The sequence below is a fragment of the Elephantulus edwardii genome, unplaced genomic scaffold (genome assembly GCF_000299155.1).
Source record: "Elephantulus edwardii isolate Elephantulus edwardi_28Jun2011 unplaced genomic scaffold, EleEdw1.0 scaffold00079, whole genome shotgun sequence".
In the NCBI taxonomy this organism is placed as follows: domain Eukaryota; kingdom Metazoa; phylum Chordata; class Mammalia; order Macroscelidea; family Macroscelididae; genus Elephantulus; species Elephantulus edwardii.
Window position 1 is genome coordinate 686317 of NW_006399829.1, and position 21683 is coordinate 707999.

A 21683-nucleotide genomic window follows, 5' to 3' on the forward strand; every position below is an offset into this window, starting at 1 on the left:
CCAAAATCTCTGTAAATGTTTATTAAAATTATCAAAATAAATAAATAAAAAACCCTTAAAAATTAAAACTCCATTTTCACATTATAAAAAATGAAAAAAAAGAGAAAAATCATAGAGAAGGGATTTAATCTTTTTGAAAATCTTGATATCCAATTTCTACCTACTGTTGGAAATAACATTTTGTCCCAAATTTCTGCTTGTTATCTGCAAGGGGATACAATCTACCTGACCTTTATGGAAGTGAGACTCAAGTTACACCTGTTAACAAAGCTGTACCATAATTTTTGAGGTTATTAGAAGGGAAATGATATAAATGATTTTTTTCAATAGGCTTTATTTAACCAGAAGCGTATTTATTTATTTATTTGTTTTTGGTTTGATTCGTTAGTTCATCTTGGCGATTCCATTGTGCCAAATGTTATCAGGGTAGTTTTCTATTTTACAAATATTCTATTTTTGTAATTTAAAAATTCATGCTTACATAGAAATGATTCCTTGTAATAATTCAAATCAATTTTTGGAATGTTTGTTTTACTTTCTTGTTTGTATTTTCTTCAGTGCTCTATCTTTTAAGAACTATCAGGTTAATTTTTTTCATTGTAGGCTATTGAGAATTGAGTTCATTTTGTTGTTATATGCCATTAAGTTGTCTGCAACTCATAGTGACCCTATGTAAAACAGCTCTGAAACCTGCCCTGTCCTGAGCCAATCTCACTGATTCCAACACACCTACACCCCAATTGCCCCAGTTAGTGTATCAGTCCTTCCCATCCAGGGGATTCCTCTCCTGTGCTGTTCCTCCACCCTTCCAAGAATCGATCCCTCCTAGCCACATGTCCGAAGTATGTGAGATGGAGTTTCAAAATCCTAGCCTCCAAGGAGAAACTTGGTTTCACCCTCTCCAAGACAGACCTATTTGTTTTCTTGGAGGTCCACGGTATGTTCAAGTCTCTTCTCCAGCATCACATCTCAAAGGCATCAATTCTTCTTCTGACATCTTTAGTCATTGTCCAGCTCTCAGATGCATAGCAAACAAATGCAAAGAAGCCTTAATCAGGTGCACCTTAATCTCTAGACCGACATTGTTGCTTCTCAGTACTCTGGAGAGGTCCCTGAGAGCAGATTTTCCCAGTGCAGTTCATCTTTTGATTTTCTGACTGCTGGTGCCAAGAATGTTGATTGTGAAGCCAAATAAGGTGTAATTGTTAACCACCTTAATCCCTTCTCCATCCATCGTGGTGCTGTCAATTGGCCCAGTGGTGAGAATCTCTGTTTTATTAATATTGAGTTTCAATCCATATTGAAGACTACAGTCCTTGACCTTCGGCAACAAGCGCTTTAGGTCCTCCTCAGTTTCAGCAAGCAAAATTGTGTTGCCTGCATAACGTAGATTATTGATGAGTCTTCCTCCAGTCCTGATGCCGTATTCATTTGTATAAAGCCCAGACTCCCGAATGATTTGTTCTGCATACAGATGAAAAACATACAAATTATATTTTAAATACCTGCAGTGTTGTTGACTTTAGTAAAAGGCAATCTCCTAAGGCTACTATTTTTGTTGACTTCAAGGAAATGTTAAGTGTATGTGTGCTGCCACTAAAATGCTGTCAAGAAATTTGCCATTCAATGAAATATGACTGTAGTTATATACTAGGACTATTTGCAGAACAAACAGGTTCTTCCTGGAAAGGGTGAAACCAGGCTGCTTCTTGGAGATAAGGATTTTGAAGCTTTGTCTGACATTCTTTGGGTATATTGAAAGGAGGGACCAGTCCTTAGATACAGACATCATGCTTGGAAGGGTAGAGGGGCAGTGCAAGAGAGGAAGACCCTGGATGAGAAAGATTGACTTAGTTGACTGGGATAACGGTGGTAGGTATGTCAGAGGTTGGCTCAGGATAGTGTAGGGTTCAGAGCTGTTGTACATAGGGTCACTGAGAGTCACAAACTCAATGGCACATAACAACAATAATATACACTTGAGTTGAGCTAGCAGCCCAAAGATTCAAATTCACTAGCTGTTCTGTGAGAGAAAGCTGGGCAGTTTCCTCTTGTGTGATTTACTTCCCCTTAAAACCCACTGGCGTGACAGCTTTGAGTCAGTTCCAGCTTGTCTTTACATAGCAACAATGTGAAAGAGTGTTAGTTATACAGTGTAATAGAAATATTGGTTTACTCCACATTTTGTAAGGTTGGAATAATTTAGGCATTTGCATTTCTTTTTAAGAATTCATACCAGAAACAGTATCTATTGCTTTTGAAATCAGTTCTTAAATTGGAATTATGTAACAACTATGCACCCTATTTAATGTTTAGCTAAAATCTCTGAGGAAAGTCAGCAATTTGAGAAACAGAATTAGGGCTCCACTCTTCACTATTTTCCCAACCACTGTGTATTGTTTCTCAGATACTGTTTTGTGTTACCACACTGAATCAAGGCATATTTTAAACATGGAATGCATTCTGGTTTTCATTAAGGAAATTTTTGTACATAATTTCATAGGCTTTATTTTTTAGAATATTGAAAATATTTGAAACATGCTGTCTTTTATTTTAGCTTGTGGCATATTAGAAGCAAAAAACCAGAGATGGGATTAGAAGCTGTTTAGAAGCTGATACTTTTTGTTGAGATTCGTATGGTTATTAGGCCTTGATAATCAGCCATGAAATCAGTGTGGATCCATTTTATTCCCAGTTCCTTCCTTCTGAACTATTAAATCAATTAAAGCATGGATGCTGAGGTTTAACATTTTGCTTCTGGCCTGGACAATTTTGTGTGAAAGTAAGCCTAATCTCTTGCAGCTAGAAACCTGTCTTTCATCACAGAGGATAAAGTTAGAGAATCTGGATAGGTTAATATAGGTTTATTCAGTCATTCAACTATTATTCATTGAGTAGCTGCTGTTAATCAGATACCATTTCAGGAAATCAGTAACTCAGATAAGATCTATTTTATTATTGAACTTGCATTGAAGTGATGTAATAAACAGGGGTTGCTTTGTTGTGTACTGTTGAGTTGTCTGTGACTCATAGCAACTCTGTGGATAACAGCTCTGAAGCCTGCCCTGTCCTGAGCCAGTTTACTGACTCCAAAACACTTATCCCCGTTACTCTAGTTACAGTATCATCCATCCCATTCGAGGTCTTTCTCTTCTGTGCTGTTCCTCCACCCTTCCAAGCATGATGTCTTTCTCCAAGGATTGGTCTCTCATGGCCATATGTCTGAAATATGTGAGATGGAGCTTCAAAATCCTAGCTTCCAAGGAGAAACTTGGTTTCACACTCTGCAAGATAGATGTATCTGTTTTCTCGGTGGTCCATGATATGTTCAAAACTCATTCTCTTCTCTATCATGGTGCAGCCAATTGGCCCAGTGGTGAGAATTTTGTCTTCTTGATGTTGAGCCTCAATCCATATTGAAGACGACAGTCCTTGTCCTTATGCAGCAAGTGCTTCAGGTCCTTCTCAGTTTCAGCAAGCAAGGTTGTGTCATCTGCATGTTGTAGGTTGTTGATGAGTCTTTTTCCAATCCTGATGCCACATTCCTCCTCATAAAGCCCAGCCTCACAAATGATCTGTTCTGCACATAGATTGAAAAAGGTTTGGAGAACAGGACACATCCCTGATGCCCTCCCATCCTTATTTTGAACCATACAGTATTTTCCTACTCTGTTCTGAGAATTGCTTCTTGGTCCAAGTGTAGGTTTCGCATAAGCACAATCAAATGTTTTGAAATTGCCGTGAGATTCTCTATTTCATATTTCAATAAAATATAGAGCTTTCTGGTATTCCCTGCTTTGAGCTCAGATCCATCTGACATCAGCAGTGATATTCTTGGTTGCCTTGTTGTTAGGTGCCATTGAAAGTGATGCTATGAACAAGAGTTCTGAACCTTGTTCTGTCATGTGCCATCTTCATATTTTGTGACACACAAAAAGATTGAACAGCCCATACCTGACTGTTAATGAAATAAAGAAGACCTACCAGCCCACAATTGACTGTAAATAAAAACGACCTACCTTCCAGATTCCAACTGTTTAAAATAGAAACAAGAAGCTCTCAGGCAGGTCCCAACCAACTTTTAATCACAATGGCCCACCCACAGGGTCCTAAATTGGTTTAAACAAGAAACTCCCAGGCCACATTTTTATTTAATTAAATAAAAAAAGACCAAAATAAATAAAAAAACCAAACAGCCCATACAGGACTGTTCATGAAACAAGACACCCACAAAAAAAAAAAAAAAAGAAAAGAAAAAGGCCCACAACTGACTGTTAAGCAAATAAAAAAGAACTTGCTCTACATTTCTCAAGCTGAAACAACAGAAAAACAAATTTAAGTGATGATGAATCTTCCTCCAGTCTTGTTTGTTAATGAAATAAAAAAGACCACAGAGCCCACACCTGTGCCTACACTTGTACATTGGCCTCTTCTAAATCCTGTTCCAGCCATTTTTGGATAATCTTCAACAAGGTTTTAAATGTGTGTGATATTATTTGATAATTTCCACATTCTCATGGGTTGTCTTTTTAATGAATGAGAATAAATAAGTATCTCTTTTAGTCAGTTGACAAGGTACTCGTCTTCCAAATTTCTTGGTATACACTGGTGGACACATCCATTGCTTTTGTCCTTAAATGCTTTTGTGCCTGCCAGTTCTTTTTGGTAGTGAATCCTATTTATTCCCTTCGTCTTCTATTCCTGAGTAGTTCATGATTTTGCCCATAGCATCCTTCATTATTGCAACTCAAGCCTTCAGGTTTTTTTTTTCCCTATTCTTTCAGTTTGAAAAATGCCAATAAAGTGTTTCTCTTTTTCTTTTCCAACTCCAGCTATTTGCACATTTTATATAATACATTGTTCTGTCATTCCCCCCATCTTCTTGCACTGCCTTTTAAAAAAAAATTTTTTTTGCACTGCCTTTTTGAATCTTCTATTCAACTTTTACTTCACCATTTCTTCCCTTTGTTTTGATTTCTTGATGGTCCAGTCCAATTTTCAATCTCTTCTGACATCTGTTTTGGTCTTTTTTCTCCGTTGTCTTATTAATGACCTTTCTTCATGGGTAATATTCTTGATGCTATACCACAGTTTATCTGGTCTTGAATCCTTAGTGTTCAATACTTCAAATATATTATTTTTTTAAAATAAAGTTTTTATTTCAGTTGTGATTTTAATAAAAGTTTACTGAAAAGTTAGTTCCTCATTCATTCATTACTGCACATTCTACTCCCTCTCTCCCCTTTCCCCCAACCCAGTTCACCTTTTTTTTAAAAAATTTTTTAGATTTTAGTGAAAGTTTATAAAGAACTTGGGTTTTCTTTCATTTCTTGTTTCACATCTTCCTCCCTGTCCTCCCTCTTCCAGTTTGCTTTTCTTCTTTGGAAAAAAGTTCTTTCATTGTTATATAATCACATCTGCTTCCCCTCACCCCCACCACTTTACTATGCAATTCTTATTCTGGGCTCTTGTCATGCCAGTAATACTTAATCATATATTCCTTGTGTACAGTTTTCTCTCTTGTCTGTTTCAATGCCTTGTACATTATTAATTGACTTTTTCCTTAGTTTTCCCCACCCCCCATATCAGTCCTGTTCTATGACAGTGGCATTATACAGTTTTGTGACTGAGGTATTTCATTCATAATGTCCCCCAGGGTCATCCATTTCTAATAATAGTTCACGAGTTCCTTGTTTTTTGAGTGCTACATAATATTCCATTGTGTGAATATACCACAGCTTCTCTATCCATTGGTTTGTTGATGGGCACTTGGGTTGTTTTCAACTCTTTGCTATTGTGAACAAAGCCACAATAAACATGCATGTGCATATATCTGCTTGGGTGGTGGTTCTGGTTTCTTTAGAGTACATTCCCAGTATATTGCTGGGTCAAATGGTATTTCTATTTCCAACTTTTTTTTTTTTTAAATTTCCAACTTTTTGAGAAAGCGTTATGCAGCCTTCCATAGTGGTTCCACCATTTTACACTCCCACCAACAGTGAATAAGGGTTCCCGTGTCTCTGCAACCTCAGCAACATTTGTTGTTTGCGGCTTTGTTAAATTTTGCTATTCTTACTTGTGTGAGATGATATCTCATAGTTGTTTTGCAAATCTGTTCTTCCCCCCCCCACTTTGTTTCTGTTTTTATTACTAATTTAAATGAAAGTTTACAGAGATTTTGGATTTCCACTCATTCATTATTGCACTTTTCTCCCTGCCCCCCCAGTTGCTCTTCTCTTTGAAAAGTAAAAGAAAAATTCTTTCATTGCTATACAAGCCCTCCCCCTAAGTCCACTCCACTGTGCAGCCTTCATTCTGGACTCTTGTCATGACAATAATACTTAATCATATATCCCTTTTAAACAGTTCTCTCCCTCATCTGTTTCAATGTAATTTATCCCATCTTTCTCAGTATCACCCTAACCCTGATGTCAGTCCTGTTTTACAACAGTGGCACTATGCAATATTTGTTGTTTTGTGACTGAGATATTTCACTCAGCATAATGTCCTCCAGGGTTACCCATTTTGTATAATATTTCATGAGTTCCATGTTTTTCAGTGCAACATAATATTCCATTGTGTAAATATATCACAGCTTTTCTATCCATTTGTTTGTTGTTGTGAACAAAGCCACGATAAACATTAGCATGCATATATCTGCTTGGGTGGTGGTTATGGTTTCTTTGGGGTAGCAAATCTATTCTTGAGCAGGTTTTTAAATTCTAGTGGGATAGACTCAAGATTGTATTTTGGCTTTTGTGGATTTTTTTATGTTCTTCTGCTTCAGTTTGAACTTGCTTGAGAGTGGGTATGGTTGTGGCCTTATGCCCTTAATTTCGTTTTGATTTGATTTATGTTTTTGTAAAATAAATTGATGAAGTATTTTTTAAGACTAAGAAAATAATAATTAGTTATATTTTTAATGTTTGACTAGTAAGTACAAATACACAGTTAAAAATCCTAGTTATTAAAAAAATAGGTAGATTTTCCTGGGAATTCAGTATTGCTTGTAGTTTGCTCTTTGCAGCAGAGGTGAGAAGTTTCTTTTTCTCTATTTTCAGGGATACTAGCAGCAGTGAAAGTGAAGAGAGTTCAGATTCCTCTTCTGAAGAGTTAATTGGCCCTCCCTTACCCCTCAAAATGACTAAAGAAACAGATAATCTCATGGAAGAAGATATCCTTGGCCCTCTGCCTCCACCACTTTGTGAAGAGGGGGAGGAGGATGATGATGATGGTGATGATGATTCAGAAGAGGAAGAAGTAAGTATTTCAGTGGTAATTCCAGACTCATTGGAGTATTAGTTTGTTGGGGTGGTTGTTTTTTTTGTTTGTTTGTTTATAACAACAACAACAACAACAACAACAACAATCCCCTGCTAAGGTAGGAATCTTTTATACCTTGTTGTTAAGTGCCATTGAATTAAGCACAACTCAAAGTGACCCTAATGAACAGAAGATCTAAACCCTGTTCTGTAATTATCATCATCGTCATTTCTCTAATGTTCATAATTTTCAAAGGCGTGTTGTTTAGGAATTTGGTGCCAATCCTGCTTCCAAGCCTGTATTAATCTGGGGGTTCTACCAAACACTATCCACGAAGGATAACCATTTTTTAACATCCTTTTACACCAAAGAGGAGGAAAAAACCCTGTGTAAGTTGGTTTAATTGCTGAAAGAACTGTAAAGGATATACTTTGAGACAAAAGAAAAAGAATAAAAAAATAAATGAAGTGTAGGAAATGATGTTGTTGTTGTTATGTGCCATCGAGTCATTTGCGACTCATAGCGACCCTATGTACAAGAGCCTTAAATGCCGTTCTATCCTGTGATGACCAACCTCGCCATTTCAAACACACTCATTCCCACCACTCCACTCGATTCGAAGTTTTCGAATCAGGTGTTCAGTGGACTTCTGATAATGCCTGATTTCATGGAGTACCACAGTACCAGGCCTGTAGTGATGTGGCTTCTTCACCCCACCAGTAGAGGGCGCGCTCTTGAGAGTGGCTTTTTTTGCCAGCTGCTTCCTGGGTGCTTTCCCACTGTTTGATTTGCGGGCGATCTGCTTTGTATGAGCCATGGTATAAATACCTCTTCATTTACCCCACTCCTTGTAGGCTGGAGCAACTTTGGAGAGCAACTTGGCTGCATGGCCCAAATTCATTGTTCAAATAGACTGAAAAGTTAATAAGCAAGTTAATTTAGAAAGGAAAGAGACTTCGAATAAACAAAACACTTAAGAAAAACAAAAGTGAAGTATGAGGCATAGCACTGCCTGATCTCAAAACCTATTACCTAGCCATAGTAATAAAAATGTCATGATACTGGTATAGTGACAGACACAGATCATTGGAACAGAATCTATAACCCAGATTTAACCCATCTATCCACAGTCATTTGGTATTTGACAAGGAAACAAAACCTATCAAATAGGGAAATGACAACCTCTTCAACAAATGATGCTGGCAAAACTGGACTTCTGCCTGCAGATAGCTGAAGCAGGATCCACATCTCACGCCATACACAAAAATCACCTTAACGTGGATGAGACATAAGTCTCCAAACCATAAAGATCACAGGAGACAAAATGGGACCAAACTAAGAAAGCCTACCTGTGGTCTAAATTGTTATTGTTGTTGTTGAGTGCCTTAGGGTCGAGCACAACTCATAGTGACCCTATGAACAAAAGGCCTAAAGCCCATCTACAACTATCTACATTTATCAAAGTTTATAGAGTTCACAGAGTTTCAGAGGCATGTTATTTAGAAAATGGATGCCACTCCTGGTCTAAATAGGCTGGCAAATACAGCCAAAAATGCATTCTAGGAAAGGATAACATTGATGAGTGGGCCTTTCTAAATAGTAAGTCCCTGTGCATATAAAAAACTTTTTCCAACAGAGTGAAAAGAAAACCTGTTGACTGGAAAAAAAATTGACAATGCCATTTCAGTCAAAGGACTCATAATGAAAGTTTACAGAATACTACAGAGCCTCCATATAAAAAAAGGCCGATAACATATTTACAAAGTACACAAAAAGTAGAAAGACTTTCCACAGAGGAAGACATTTGTATGGCCAACAAGAAGAGATGCTCAAAATCACTATCAATCAGAAAAAACCAAATCAAAACCACAGAGAGATACCATTTCACCCCAGTAGCAGTGGTAAAATTTAATAAGACAGCAAACAGTAAATGTTGGAGAACATGTGGAGAGATTGGAACTCTTATGCACTATTGGTGGTGGTTGTTAAGTGCCATTGAGTTGAATATAACTCATAGAGACCCTATGAACAAAAGATCTGAACTCTGTCCTGCACCATCCTCACACTTCCTGCAATGTAAAATGGTATAACTACTCTGGAAGGCAGTTTGGCGTTTCCTTGAAAAGCTGAATGTAGAAATACCATATAACCTAGCTATTCCGCTGCTAAGAATGTACCCCAAGGAAAACAGAACTAAGACACAAATGGAAATTTGCACACCAGTGTCCGTAGCAGCGTTATTCACAATCACTAGAACATGCAAACATCCCCACATATATCCAATAACAGACAAATGGATTGAGAAATTGTGGTACATTCATGTGATGCAGCTCTCAAAAGCAACGATTTCTTAAAAATACATTACTTGGGAGAGATGGGAGAACCTTTTGCTGAACTAACTCAGGTTTCTAAGGACAAATACTGTGTAAAACCATTATTGTAAAAACAGAAGGATAACTAGTAAGATGTGTATGGATATCCAAAGAGGGAAGGGAAGGAAGCAGGGGCACTGAGAGTGGGGAGGGGACAAATCAGGAAATTGCAGTATTTGGAGGGTACAGAGAGGGGGTGAAGGAATTAGGAAAGATCCAGTAGGAATATGAAAAATATGAGGTAACAGTGCGCATTAGAGCAATGATGATTAATTTTATAAGACCCAGTGTATGAGGGAGCTCTGGTGGCCTAGTGGCAAGAAGCTGCGCTGCAATCTAAAGGCACGCAGTTTGAATCCACTAGATGCTCCGCTGGAGAAGGATGAGCAATCTCCTGTGCAGATCTGACTCATTGGTACACAATAAGAAGACAGACAAAATCCTGAAGGCATGCAGTTTGAATCTACCAGATGCTCCACTGGAGAAGAAGGGACAGTCTTCTTCTGTACCAGTCAGATCCAATATGATGGTATACAAATGCAAAATAATAAAAAAGAAAACCCCAACAACACAAAACACAAACAAAAGATGGTTGGCATAAATGTATCAATATTCACAATATTTGACAAGGAAAATATTATTGAAGATCATAAAAAATGGCTAGAACAGCATGTTTATAGAGAACTGTCAGAAATTCATGCTAGATTCAGAGGAGGCAGTGGCACCAGTGATATCATTGCTGATGTCAGATGGATACTGGATGTAAGCAGAAAATTTCTTTATGCTCCTAAGAAACTATGCCTAGATCAAAAAACTGTTGTCCAAATAGAGCAAGGGAATTCTGCATGGTTTAAAATGAAGAAAGGCATGTGTCAGAGTTGTGTCCTTTTTTCATACCTATTTACTTACCTGATTAAAACAAGTTTGGAAGCAGGAGTAGCCTCCGGAAACCCTGTGAACCTGGAGACAGGATGAAAGTCACACAAGTGTTGAGGACTTTCATTCATAGGGTTGCTATGAGTCGCCTCTGACTCAACTGCTCTTAACAACAACAACAACAACAACAACAGCAACAATTTACTCTTTTGGGGAGCAAATAACTTGAGAAACTGGACTCTTTGAAGAAGAATATGGCATCGGGATCAGAGGAAGACTCAATCAACAACCTGCATTATGCAGATGACACAACCCTGTTTGCTGAAAGTTAGGAGGACTTAAAGCACTTTCTGTGGAAAAGGAAAGCCCGACTCCTTCAATATGGGTTACAGCTCAGCATCAAGAGGACAAAATTCCTCACCACTGGACTGATAAGCAACTAACATCATGATAGACGGAGAAAAGATTGAATTGTCAATGATTTCCTCTTACTTGAATCCACAGTCAGCACCCTTGGTACTTGCAGTTGAGAGATCAGAATACAAAAAAAAGTTAAAAAAAAAAATCAGAATACATATTGTGTTGGACAAGGCTTCTTTCAGGAACTTCTCCAAATTTCTAAGGAGCAGTGATACCAGTTTGAAGACTAAGACTGATTCAAGCCATGGTCTTTTCAGTCAATTGCTATGTATCTCAGAGCTGGATATGAATAAGGATGGCAGAAGAATTGGTGCCTTTGAGTTGTAATGTTGGAGAAGAATACTGACTATTCCATGGGCTGCCAAATGAATAAGTTTTGGAGATAGTACAGCTTCAGTGCTCCTTGGAGTAAAGATGCCCAAGCTATGTGCCACATACTTTGCACATGTTATTCGGAGAGACTATTCCTTGTTCAGGGACATCATGTTTGGAAAGATGGAGGGTCAATGAAAGACAGGAAGACCCTCAGCTGAATTGATGCAGTGACTGCAGCAGTGAGGTCATATATCAGTGATGATGAGGATGGCACAGGATAGGACAGAGCTCAGGTATATTGTTTATAGGGTCGCTATGAGTCATATCCAATGTCACTTAATCAACCACAATTCACCATAAATGAAGATGAGCTAAGCTTGCTACTTAAAAATTTTCAGATTTGATTTAAAAAGTTCCAGCATGCTCTGTTTATAATACTATAATGATATACAAATTCAAAGAATAGATAATAATTATACTAGAAAAATATTTTAAAAAATCACAACTTTATGATAGAAGGAACTGTACATTGTCCGGAAAGTTTTGACATTCTTTAACCTTTGTGCATTTAACATGATACACTTAAAATATGTAAAAGAAACATTGCCAGAATTATAGGGAGAGATGGACAAATCTGTAGTCATAAGGGAAGATTGTTGTTGATTGCTGTTGTACTGAGCACGATTCATAGTGACCCTATGAAGAAAACGTTTCTATAACTAGTGTAATTTCACAAAGTTCATAGAGTTTCCAGAGGCATGTTGTTTAGGAAGTGGATGCCACTTCTGCTTCCAATTAGAATATCTTTTATATAATTGTTTTAAATGTATATTTGAATTCTAAAATGCCACAGTTTTTTGATCCATTGAACATGTGGAGGATCCTTCCTCAGCATTTTTTTTTTCAAGTACACATGGACATTTAAGCAAATGCAGCAAGCATACATCAAGGGCACAAAGTACTTTGAAACCATTAACAACTATTTATGTATGTGAAAGGTGTGATTAATTATTTTGGCTAATTCCTACAGGGTCGGGAATATTTAGATTGACTGACTGTGGGGTGTGAGGCTGTCATGGAACCTTAGGAGAGAGAAAGGAAGAAAGCGTGTATGCAAGAAAAAAAAAGTCTTAAAGGTCCAGATGTAGGAAGGTGCACGGTGTGGTGGTGAAATGACTAATACAAGAAAAAAAGAAAGAAGAAAAAAAATAGTGCAAGCCTGACTTTTGGTTTTTTTAATTCTTTTGTAAGAAAGAATTTTCTATTTTCTTTCTTTATTTGTTTATTTTTTTTTCTTTATTTGTTTATTAATCTGTAACAAGAGTCAGCAGACTGTATCTGTAGTCCATGAACTACATTTGTCCTATCATCCATTTTTGTAAATAAAGTTTTATTAGAAGACAGTCAGTCATTTGTTTATACATTGTTATGTCTACTGTCTTTCTACTATGGCACAGTTGAATACTTGTGGCACTGTATAGTCTTCAAAGCCTAACATATTTTCTGTTGGTGTATTTTTCCCTTGTGATTCTTTTTTTTAAAAAATTTTATATTTGTTTGCCTACAAAGTTCGTGTATATTGCCCCTGACACAGGATTCTCCCCACCTCCCCACCCCCATCAAACTGTGCAACCCCATAATTACCCTCCATCCCCACCCTTTTGTCCTCCCCTCTTAGATCCTCATACATATTTTATTAGTTATCTATTCCTACAATAATGATCTATATTAGCAGTATTTGTCCTTATGTGACTGAGTCAGTTCACTCAGCTTAATACTCTCCAGTCCCTCCCAAGTTAGGTAGTGATTTACAAAATCATTGCTCCTTCCTGCTGCGTAGTATTCTAGACGGTCTAGTCTCTGGTATGAAGAGACTGCCAAATACAGCCAGAAATTAACAATCTGGAGAGGATAAAATTGAAGAATGGAACCTTTTAAAGATTAAATTCTTGTGTGCATCAAAAACTTTTCCAACAGATTGAAAACCCACTGATTGTGAAAAAACATTTGGCAATACCATTTCAGACAAGGGTCTCAGATCAAAACTTTACAGAAAGGTCCAATGTGAAAAACAATGTATATGTACTTTATGAACTCTGTATGTAGAGCAGTATAAAAAGAATAAAAAAAAAAGTTTACAGAATCCTATAGGTCCTTTACAAGAAAAAGGCTGGTCACACAATTACAAAATGGGCAAAAGACAAGGAAAGAATTTTCACACAGGAAGATATTTGGATGGCCAACAGACACATAAAGAAATGCCCAAAATTACTGGCAGTAAGAGAGATGCAAATCAAAACCACAGTGAGATACAATCTCACTTTAGTAGCAGTGACAACGTTTAACAGAACAACAAGTACTAAATGTTGGAGAGGATGTAGTGAGATAGGAATTCTTATAACTGTTCGTGGGATTGTAAAATGGTACAATCACTCTGGGAGGCAGTCTGGTGTTTCCTCAGAAAGCTGAACGTAGAAATTCCATATAGCCCAGCTATTCAACAGCTTGAAATATATCCTGAGAAAATGAGGACTGAGGCACAAATGGAGACTTGTATAGCAAGTTTATTCACCATCACAAGAACATGGAAACAGTTCAAATGTCCAGCCATAATCAAATGGATTGAGAAATTAAGGCTGACTTTTCTTATTGGAAAGAAATAAAAAGACAACCATAATTAAGTCAAAACCAAAAAGCACGAAGAAGCATTTTCTGTATGAGGTGTAATTTGAATTAACCTTGTAGAGGATTATATTTTGTTGGGCAGTACTGGGGATAGTTGAAGGTCCTTTAGTGTTGCACATATTTTGAACTCTGCTGCAGACTGATGCTTCAAACTCAACCAGCAGCTCTGTGGATGAAAGTCTTGGTACCTACTTTCATAAAGATTAGAGCCAAGAACATCCTGTGGTACTCAGCTCTGCCCTGTAACATGTGGGCTTATCATGAATTAGAGTTGACTCTGTGGTGATGTGTGTGTGTTTTCGAATCTCCCACTGGCTCTGAGGGAGATAGGTGGGCATATCTCTTCCTGCCAGGTCGGAGCTGGTTCCGACTTGACAGCAGTGAGAGAATTTGACTTCTTAGAGCTCTAATCTACTTAACAGGCAGGAAGCCAAGTTCACATGCTTGAGTGACTAAATATTTCAGCCATTATTGTCGGATGTAACAGAATATTATTTTAAAAAATGGTACATGACTTGTCATTGTTTTGCTTCTGTTGTACTCAGGGTTGATTTGAGTCGGAACAGACTTGGCAGTAACAAGAGCAGTCGTTTGAAAAAGAATGAATTTTGAATCCAGTGCTTCTTAATCTGAAAATAAGAATAAATTGTGTTGTTAAAAAGAGTAGTATTTAGGGCAACGTAACTTGGAGATCGATTTACTAGGACTGGTGTGGAACCTGCAGCTCCTACAAATCTGTTGTACTTGAAAAGTTTTCACCAGTAATTCTGACATTCTCAGCCCAGTCCAGCTGTGGCTCTTTACTTCACTGTTGGGTCCCAGGTTAACTGTGGTAGGGTATGTCCATAGGTTATAATCTGTAAAATGCTTAATAGATACTGAGGGACATGAGAGTGTACTTATAAAGTGCTGTTTCCTAACATGATTTGAAGTTAATATATTACTCTGTCAAGGTACAACAACACTGACATTTTCATGGAATAAATGTAGGAATATAATATCTTAAATGCCTTGGAAGTAATATTTGTTTTGATCAATATTTTATGGTAAAATTTCTTCCATAAACTATTAAGTTAAATTTATGTAGAGAATCAGCATTTAATACTGAAGAGGAAGTGGGAGAGGGTATAAGCTCTTGACCTACTAAATTGCACTCATTTTTATGTTCGTTTAATGCCTGGTCAGGTGTTCAATAAGTGATTTTAGTTATACCCATAAAACTGGTTCATTTTAATTATCCCATAAAACTGGTTCCTTCAAACTCTGTGAGGGGCTGTGAACAGATAGCTACTCTAGAAATTGAGTTGGTTGCTCTGACATTACTGCAGTGTCAGTTAATGTGCAATTAAGCACAAATGGATGGCTGATGAAATGTATTTGAGTGAAGAGAGGAAATAAGAGCTTTGAAATATTGCATTGGGAGGTTCTTGTAGTCAGCAACTTCTCAAAATTACCATGGAGCAATGATGTCAGTTTGATGACTAAGATGTATCCAATTCAGGCCATGGCCTTTTTCAGTCACTTGCTATACATCTGAAAACTAGAAAACAAAAAAGGGTGACAGAAGAGGAATTGATACCTTCAAATTGTGGTGTTAGAGAAGAATGCTGAATATCCATGAATTGCCTAAAGAACAAACAGGTATATACGTCTTGGAGAAGGTGTAGCCAAAGTGCTTCTTGGAGGCAAAGATGATAAGCTTCATCTCATATATCTTGGGCTTGTTGCTCAGAGAGATTATTCCTTTTTTGAGTGACATCATGCTTGGGAAGGTGGATGAATGAAATGAGGACAAGCTTGATTTTCAGTCATTTTTGCTTTATTCTGTTTTTCATCTGTATAATGGTAATCGTGTTGACTAGCTTGTTAGTCTAGTGGTGAGGATTTTGTTTTCTTGATGCTGAGATATTATAGACAGTGTCATGATAAAAGGAAAAAAGGTTGACATTGTCACTTCTTTACTGATAGCCACAGTCAACACCACATGGTAGCACCAGTTAAGAAATGAAAAGACATGTTGCATTGGGAAATCATGAGGGCAAGGTTCAGAACTGTTGTCATAAGAGTCACTATGACTTGTAGTCATCTCATGGACAGCTAACAACATAGTCATAATACAGTTGCTTTTGTAGTAGAATGCAGGTGAATGAGGTGTGCAAACAAGTACTGAAATTTGTCAAATTTCGTAGTAACTGAAATACTCAGAAGTGTTTAGTGAGCATTTGAATATTCATTACTCTTGTTCTAACTGCATAATTAAAATTTTTAGGTGGACAGGATCAGAGAAAGAGGAAAAAATAATTTTTAACCAATCTATTTCTTGTTCTTTGTTCTCATTTTTAAGAGATAAAGAATATGATAACTCATAATTCAGTAGAAACTTTAGGATTATTGAAGCATTTTATTATCCTTGCTGTCATGTTTCCCATTACTGCAGAAAACGGAAAGTCGGGTTTTATGACTGTAACTAAAGGCTAGATGTAACAGTGACTTTTTGGTTGAGAGCACACCTGTTTTCCATGAACTTTGTCTGACTCTCTGGCTGGCACTTTCTGTAGTAGAGTCCAAGTTCAGGCCGCCACAATGGCTTCTTGTCTGAGTCCTGTTGGCTGTGGTCACTGCCAACCACCTGTAGCAATCATTCTCCCGCATCCCTAAGAAGAGGTTGGAGAATTAAAAGTGGAGGGCGGAAAAAAAAGTGGAGGGGAAAACCGTTCCTTTTTCATTCTGAAGAGGTTGTCATAAAAATCAGATGGTTTTATGTAGACACTTAGCACAAGATAGACACATCCTAAGTACTCAAAATTGGTGGGTTTTATTGTTTTTGTTGATTATAATCTTTAATTCATAACCACTTTTTACTAAGCTTTCTGGGAAGTTTTCAGGAAAGATAAAACTATAACAGTATGAGGAAGCATAATGGTTTTAACTTTAAAGAAAGGTGAATGTTTGTGGAAACAGAGCTATTTGAATACAACTGCAGGCTTCTGTCAGTAGAGGATGCTCGAAGCTCTATTCCAGTCCAGTGACAGTATTTTTACTTTCTGTAAGGCAGACATGTGGTTTTCATGCTTTAAAATAGACACTAGAGGGCGATGGAATCCTTTTTGGCAAGAATCCGTTTTCCCCTCTTCTGTCTCCTTGAGTGGGAAGGACCAGAAAAGAGTAAATTATCTCTTCTACAAATTAGAAAAAGTGAGATTTGTTGAGTTTGAAATTAATGCTAAATTAATTACTACTTTTGAAGACTAAAACAGAAAAAAAAGTTGGTTGTTTTTTTTTTTTAGCTTGTGCGCTGTTGAATTGGATCTGACTGGCACAGGAGGAGATTGTCCTTCCTTCTCCAGTGGAGCATCTGGTGGATCCGAACCATGTGGCTTCTTGCCGTTAGGTCACCAGAGCTCCCTAGAGAAAAAAGATCTTTATATTTGTAGTTGGGTAATTTTTATACAAATATATTTAAAATTTCTTATTTTGAAACTTTTTAGATGAATTACACCTGTATAAGAAAACAAAAGGAATTTTAAGGATGGATATTTTATAATTTAATATTGAAATCCTCCAGATGAAATGAAAGGCTGTATAATTTCTCTAATCTTTGGAGTAATCTAAACTTCGAGGATGTGTGCTAGATCTTACTCCTTCCTGCTTTAAAACATCAATTTAATCCTTAATCCCTAGCTCCTTTTGCTTTTCTAAAATCCTGCATCTCTCTTTTTTTAAAGAACATTTTTATTTGATACTATTTTATTTACAGCGTTTGTATACATTGTTTTTCACACCTGATTTCCCCCGTTTCCTTTACCCATCCCTCCCTCCACTCTTTACATTGTGTGACCCTCTGATTGCCTCTGCCCATCTTCACTTCTCTACTCCTACTCTCCCCCCTCAGATCCTTATACACCTTTTACTAGTTATCTTTCTATTTGTGCTGTAATGATCTTATGCAATATTCACCCTAATGGGACTGAATTAGTTCACTTAGCATACTACTTTCCAGTCCCTCCCAAATTAGTGATTTTCAAAATAATTGCTCCTCCATGCTGTGCAGTATTCCATTGTGTGAATGTACTGTAATTTCCCAATCCATTTGATTTTGGTTAGACATTTAGTCTGTTTCCTTATTCTTGTGAGGGCAAATAACACTACTATGATCATTGGTGTACAAATCGCCTTTTGTGCCTCAGTTCTAATTTTCTTGGGGTTATTCCAAGTAGTGGAATAGCTGGGTCATGCAGAATAAATGGCATTAATGGTCATAATGGCATATCTCTTTGATTATCTTTTTCTTTTTTTGTGCTTTATATTATATGTCTTTTATTATTAATTAATTTTAATGAAAGTTGACAGAGACTTTGGATTTCCATTCATTCATTATTGCACTTTTCCCCTGCCCAACCTCCCCCCTAGTTCGCTCTTTTTGAAAAGTTGTTTTATACAATCCCTCCCTGCAAGTCCGCTCCACTACGTAGCCTTTGTTCTGGACTGCTATCATGACAATAATACCTAATCATATATCCCTTTTAAACAGTTCTCTCCCTCATCTGTTTCAATGCAGTATACATAATTTATACTATCTTTTTCAGTCTCCCTCCAACCTTGATGTCAGTCCTGTTTTACAGCAGTGGCACTATGCAGTATTTGTCTTTTTGTGACTGAGATATTTCACTCAACATAATATCCTCCAGGGTGATCCATTTTGTATAATATTGCATGAGTTCCCTGTTTGTCAATGCAGCATATAATTCTATTGTGTGAATATACTGGAGCTTCTCTACCCATTCATTTGTTGATGAGCACTTAGGTTGTTTCCAGCTCTTTGCTATTGTGAACAAAGCCGCGATAAACATGGGTGTACATATATCTGCTAGGGTGGAATTGTTGAGTCAAATGTTATTTCTAGTTTCAATTTTTTGAGAAAGTGCCATACAGCCTTCCATAGTGGTTGCACCATTTTATGCTCTCACCAACAGTGAATAAGGGTTCCAGTTTCTCCATAACCTCACCAGTATTTGTTGTTTGTTGCTCTGTTGAATTTTGTTTTTTTTTTACTGGTGTGAAATGATATCTCATAGTTGTTTTGTGATTATCTTTTTCAATTCTCAATCTTTCTTCCTCCTCTTAGAGGCAAAGATGATGAAGCTTCATCTTATTACTCTGAACATGTTGTCATGAGAGGCCAGTCCCTGGCAAAAGACATCATGCTGGGAAAGGTAGAGGTTAAGAGAAAGACAGGAAAACCCTCAACAAGATGGATTGATACAGTGATTGTCATAATGGGCTCCACTATTTGAGAGATTGAGGATGGCACAGGATACAGCAAAGTTCTGATCTGTTGTTCATAAGATTGCTGTGGATCCTACTTAATTTGATGTCACCCAACAACAACAACAACAACAACAACAACAACAACTCTAGCTACGTGGACTTTTCTGCTTATCTCTGAACAACTGTGTTTGTTTCTATGTTATTGTTGCCTTTAGGTACCATTGAGTCAATTCCAACTTATGTTCAGTATTCATATGGTATGTTCATATATCTATCATATGAATATCATATATGCTTGTATATCAACAGAAGAAAATGCAACCTTTTCATGCATGATTGTCCCAGTTACTGCTATGTGTGAGCTTGCTGTTGCAGCCACGATGTCAGTGTATCTTGCTGAGGGACTTGTACGTTTTCACTGACCCTCTACTTAACAAAGCATATCCTTTTTTAGTGACTGGTCTCTTCTGGTAACAAGACCGTGTTATATGATACAGACAAGGAGGCAGTCTTGTCATCATTGCTTCTTGAGGAACATTCTTGGTATACTTCTTCCAACAGATTGGTTCATTCTTCTGGCAGTCCATGATATATAAATACCGAAGAATTAGTCATTTTTCCAGTTACCATGATTATAAAGTTTATATTTGAGTAAATATATTTGCATTCTATTTTTCAAGTGCTAAGTTGATGATTAGCACACAAGTATGTATAAAAGTGGCAAAAACAGACCTGACTTTTATTCTGTCATAGACCTTGTTCCTTATTTGGAAAGACATTTTGCTCATAGTTACTTGTTCTGAGTGGTAGAAGTGCAGCCAATTGTGAATTTGAAATGAGACCAAGACCACCAAGTTGAGGCAGAGAGTCTACCAGGCAGCTGTTGGATGGCAATTTTGCCTTTTTCACTACTAATCTGAATTGGAATCAGGAAGTGTTTCTTCACTTTGTATCCTACTGTGCCTTTCACCCTGTAAATGAAGATTAAATGTTTGTTTTGATTAAATGAAGAACATTGTGGCTGGCTTGGCTTTCACTCTCATAAAACAGGTACTCCAACAAACCAGCAGTTCACTGTTAAGTTACAATCTGTATTTACAGTCCTTTTTCATTTGATTTTCAGTACAAAAAAGTATAGGTGCAAGTCTAGCATCAAGTAATTAATGATAATACATAATAAAAAATTCTGCTGGTTAAGTGGCTACTAGTTTTGTGCAGAATGTTCTAAACATAGTTAGTAAATTAGCTCATTTTCATTCTCCCAGCCCCCTTATGAAATGTAAGTTCTCTTATCTTTTTGCAGATATGAAAACTGGCACCAAATGACACTAATTTCAAAAAGATCATCCATTCATAGGTGGCAGAGCTAGGTTAAAAGCTTTAGACTCTGTCCCCAAATCCATATGCTTACTTGTTATGCCCTTGTTGTTGTTGTTAGGTGCTGTCAAGTGGAGTATGACTCATTGCAGTCCTGTGAACAAAAGATCAGAACCCTGCTCAATCTTGTGCTATCCTCACACTTCCTGACACACAAGAGCCCATTGTTGCAGTCACCGTGTCAGTCCACCTGGTTGAGGATCTTCTCCTTTGCTGACCCTCCATCCTTCCCAACATCATGTCCTTCTCCAAGGAATAGCCCCTCCTAGCAACATGCCCAAAGTATGTGAGGCGAAGACATTCTTGTCTCCAAAAAGCACTCTGGCAGCATCCTCTCCAGGACATATCTGTTTGTTCTTTTGGTCGTCCATAAGATGCTATACCTTATGTTGTGTTTTATAGCTCTGGTAGCCTAGCAGTAAGGTGCTGATCTGGCAACCTGAAGGCACATGATATGAATTCACTAGCTACCCTGCAGGAGAGAGATGAACAGTCTCCTCTTGTGATTTAATACCTTTGTTTTTGTTTTTTTTTTATTTTGTGTGTGTGTACCGTCAAATCAGATCTGACTGGTACAGGAGGATATTGCGCCTCCTTCTCCGGCAGAGCATCTGGTGGATTCGAACCGTGTTCCTATGGGATTGCAGTGCAGCTTCTTGCCACTAGGCGTGATTTAATACCTTTGAAAAGCTACTGGAGGACCAGTTATGATTTGGTCCCAGTTCAACAGCACACTAAATCAGCATACAACTGGTTAAGAGTCCTGGTAGTGTACTACATTCCATTTAAAGCAGCTAACCACAACGTTGGAGGAATTCCATGGGAGAACGTTGGGGCACTCTGTTCCTGTTAAGATTTACAGCCATCAGAACCCGGTGAAGGGTTGCAATGAGTTGGCGTCGACTTGATGACAGCGGAAATGCTTTTTCGTTTAGACTACTGGCTGTGGTGTTCACGGCCTTCAGTGAACTATCCTGCCTCCTCGGTTCATGTCTAGTCTCTCTCCTAAACTCTCCCTGTGCTCCATCCGTACCAACTGTCACTTCTGATATATTCCATAAATATATATTCCACATATATATATATATATATATGTGTGTGTGTGTG

General features: G+C 37.5%; 1 protein-coding gene across 1 annotated transcript in view; it reads left to right on the top strand.

The window, feature by feature from the left end:
* The window catches only part of WDR70 (WD repeat domain 70), a 369437-nt gene that overhangs the window by 26938 nt on the left and 320816 nt on the right, over positions 1-21683 (top strand). Inside the window, exon 5 of the mRNA XM_006889538.1 lies at positions 7062-7260. Coding sequence (XP_006889600.1) covers positions 7062-7260 — 199 coding nt within the window. The remainder of the gene's footprint in view (positions 1-7061; positions 7261-21683) is intronic.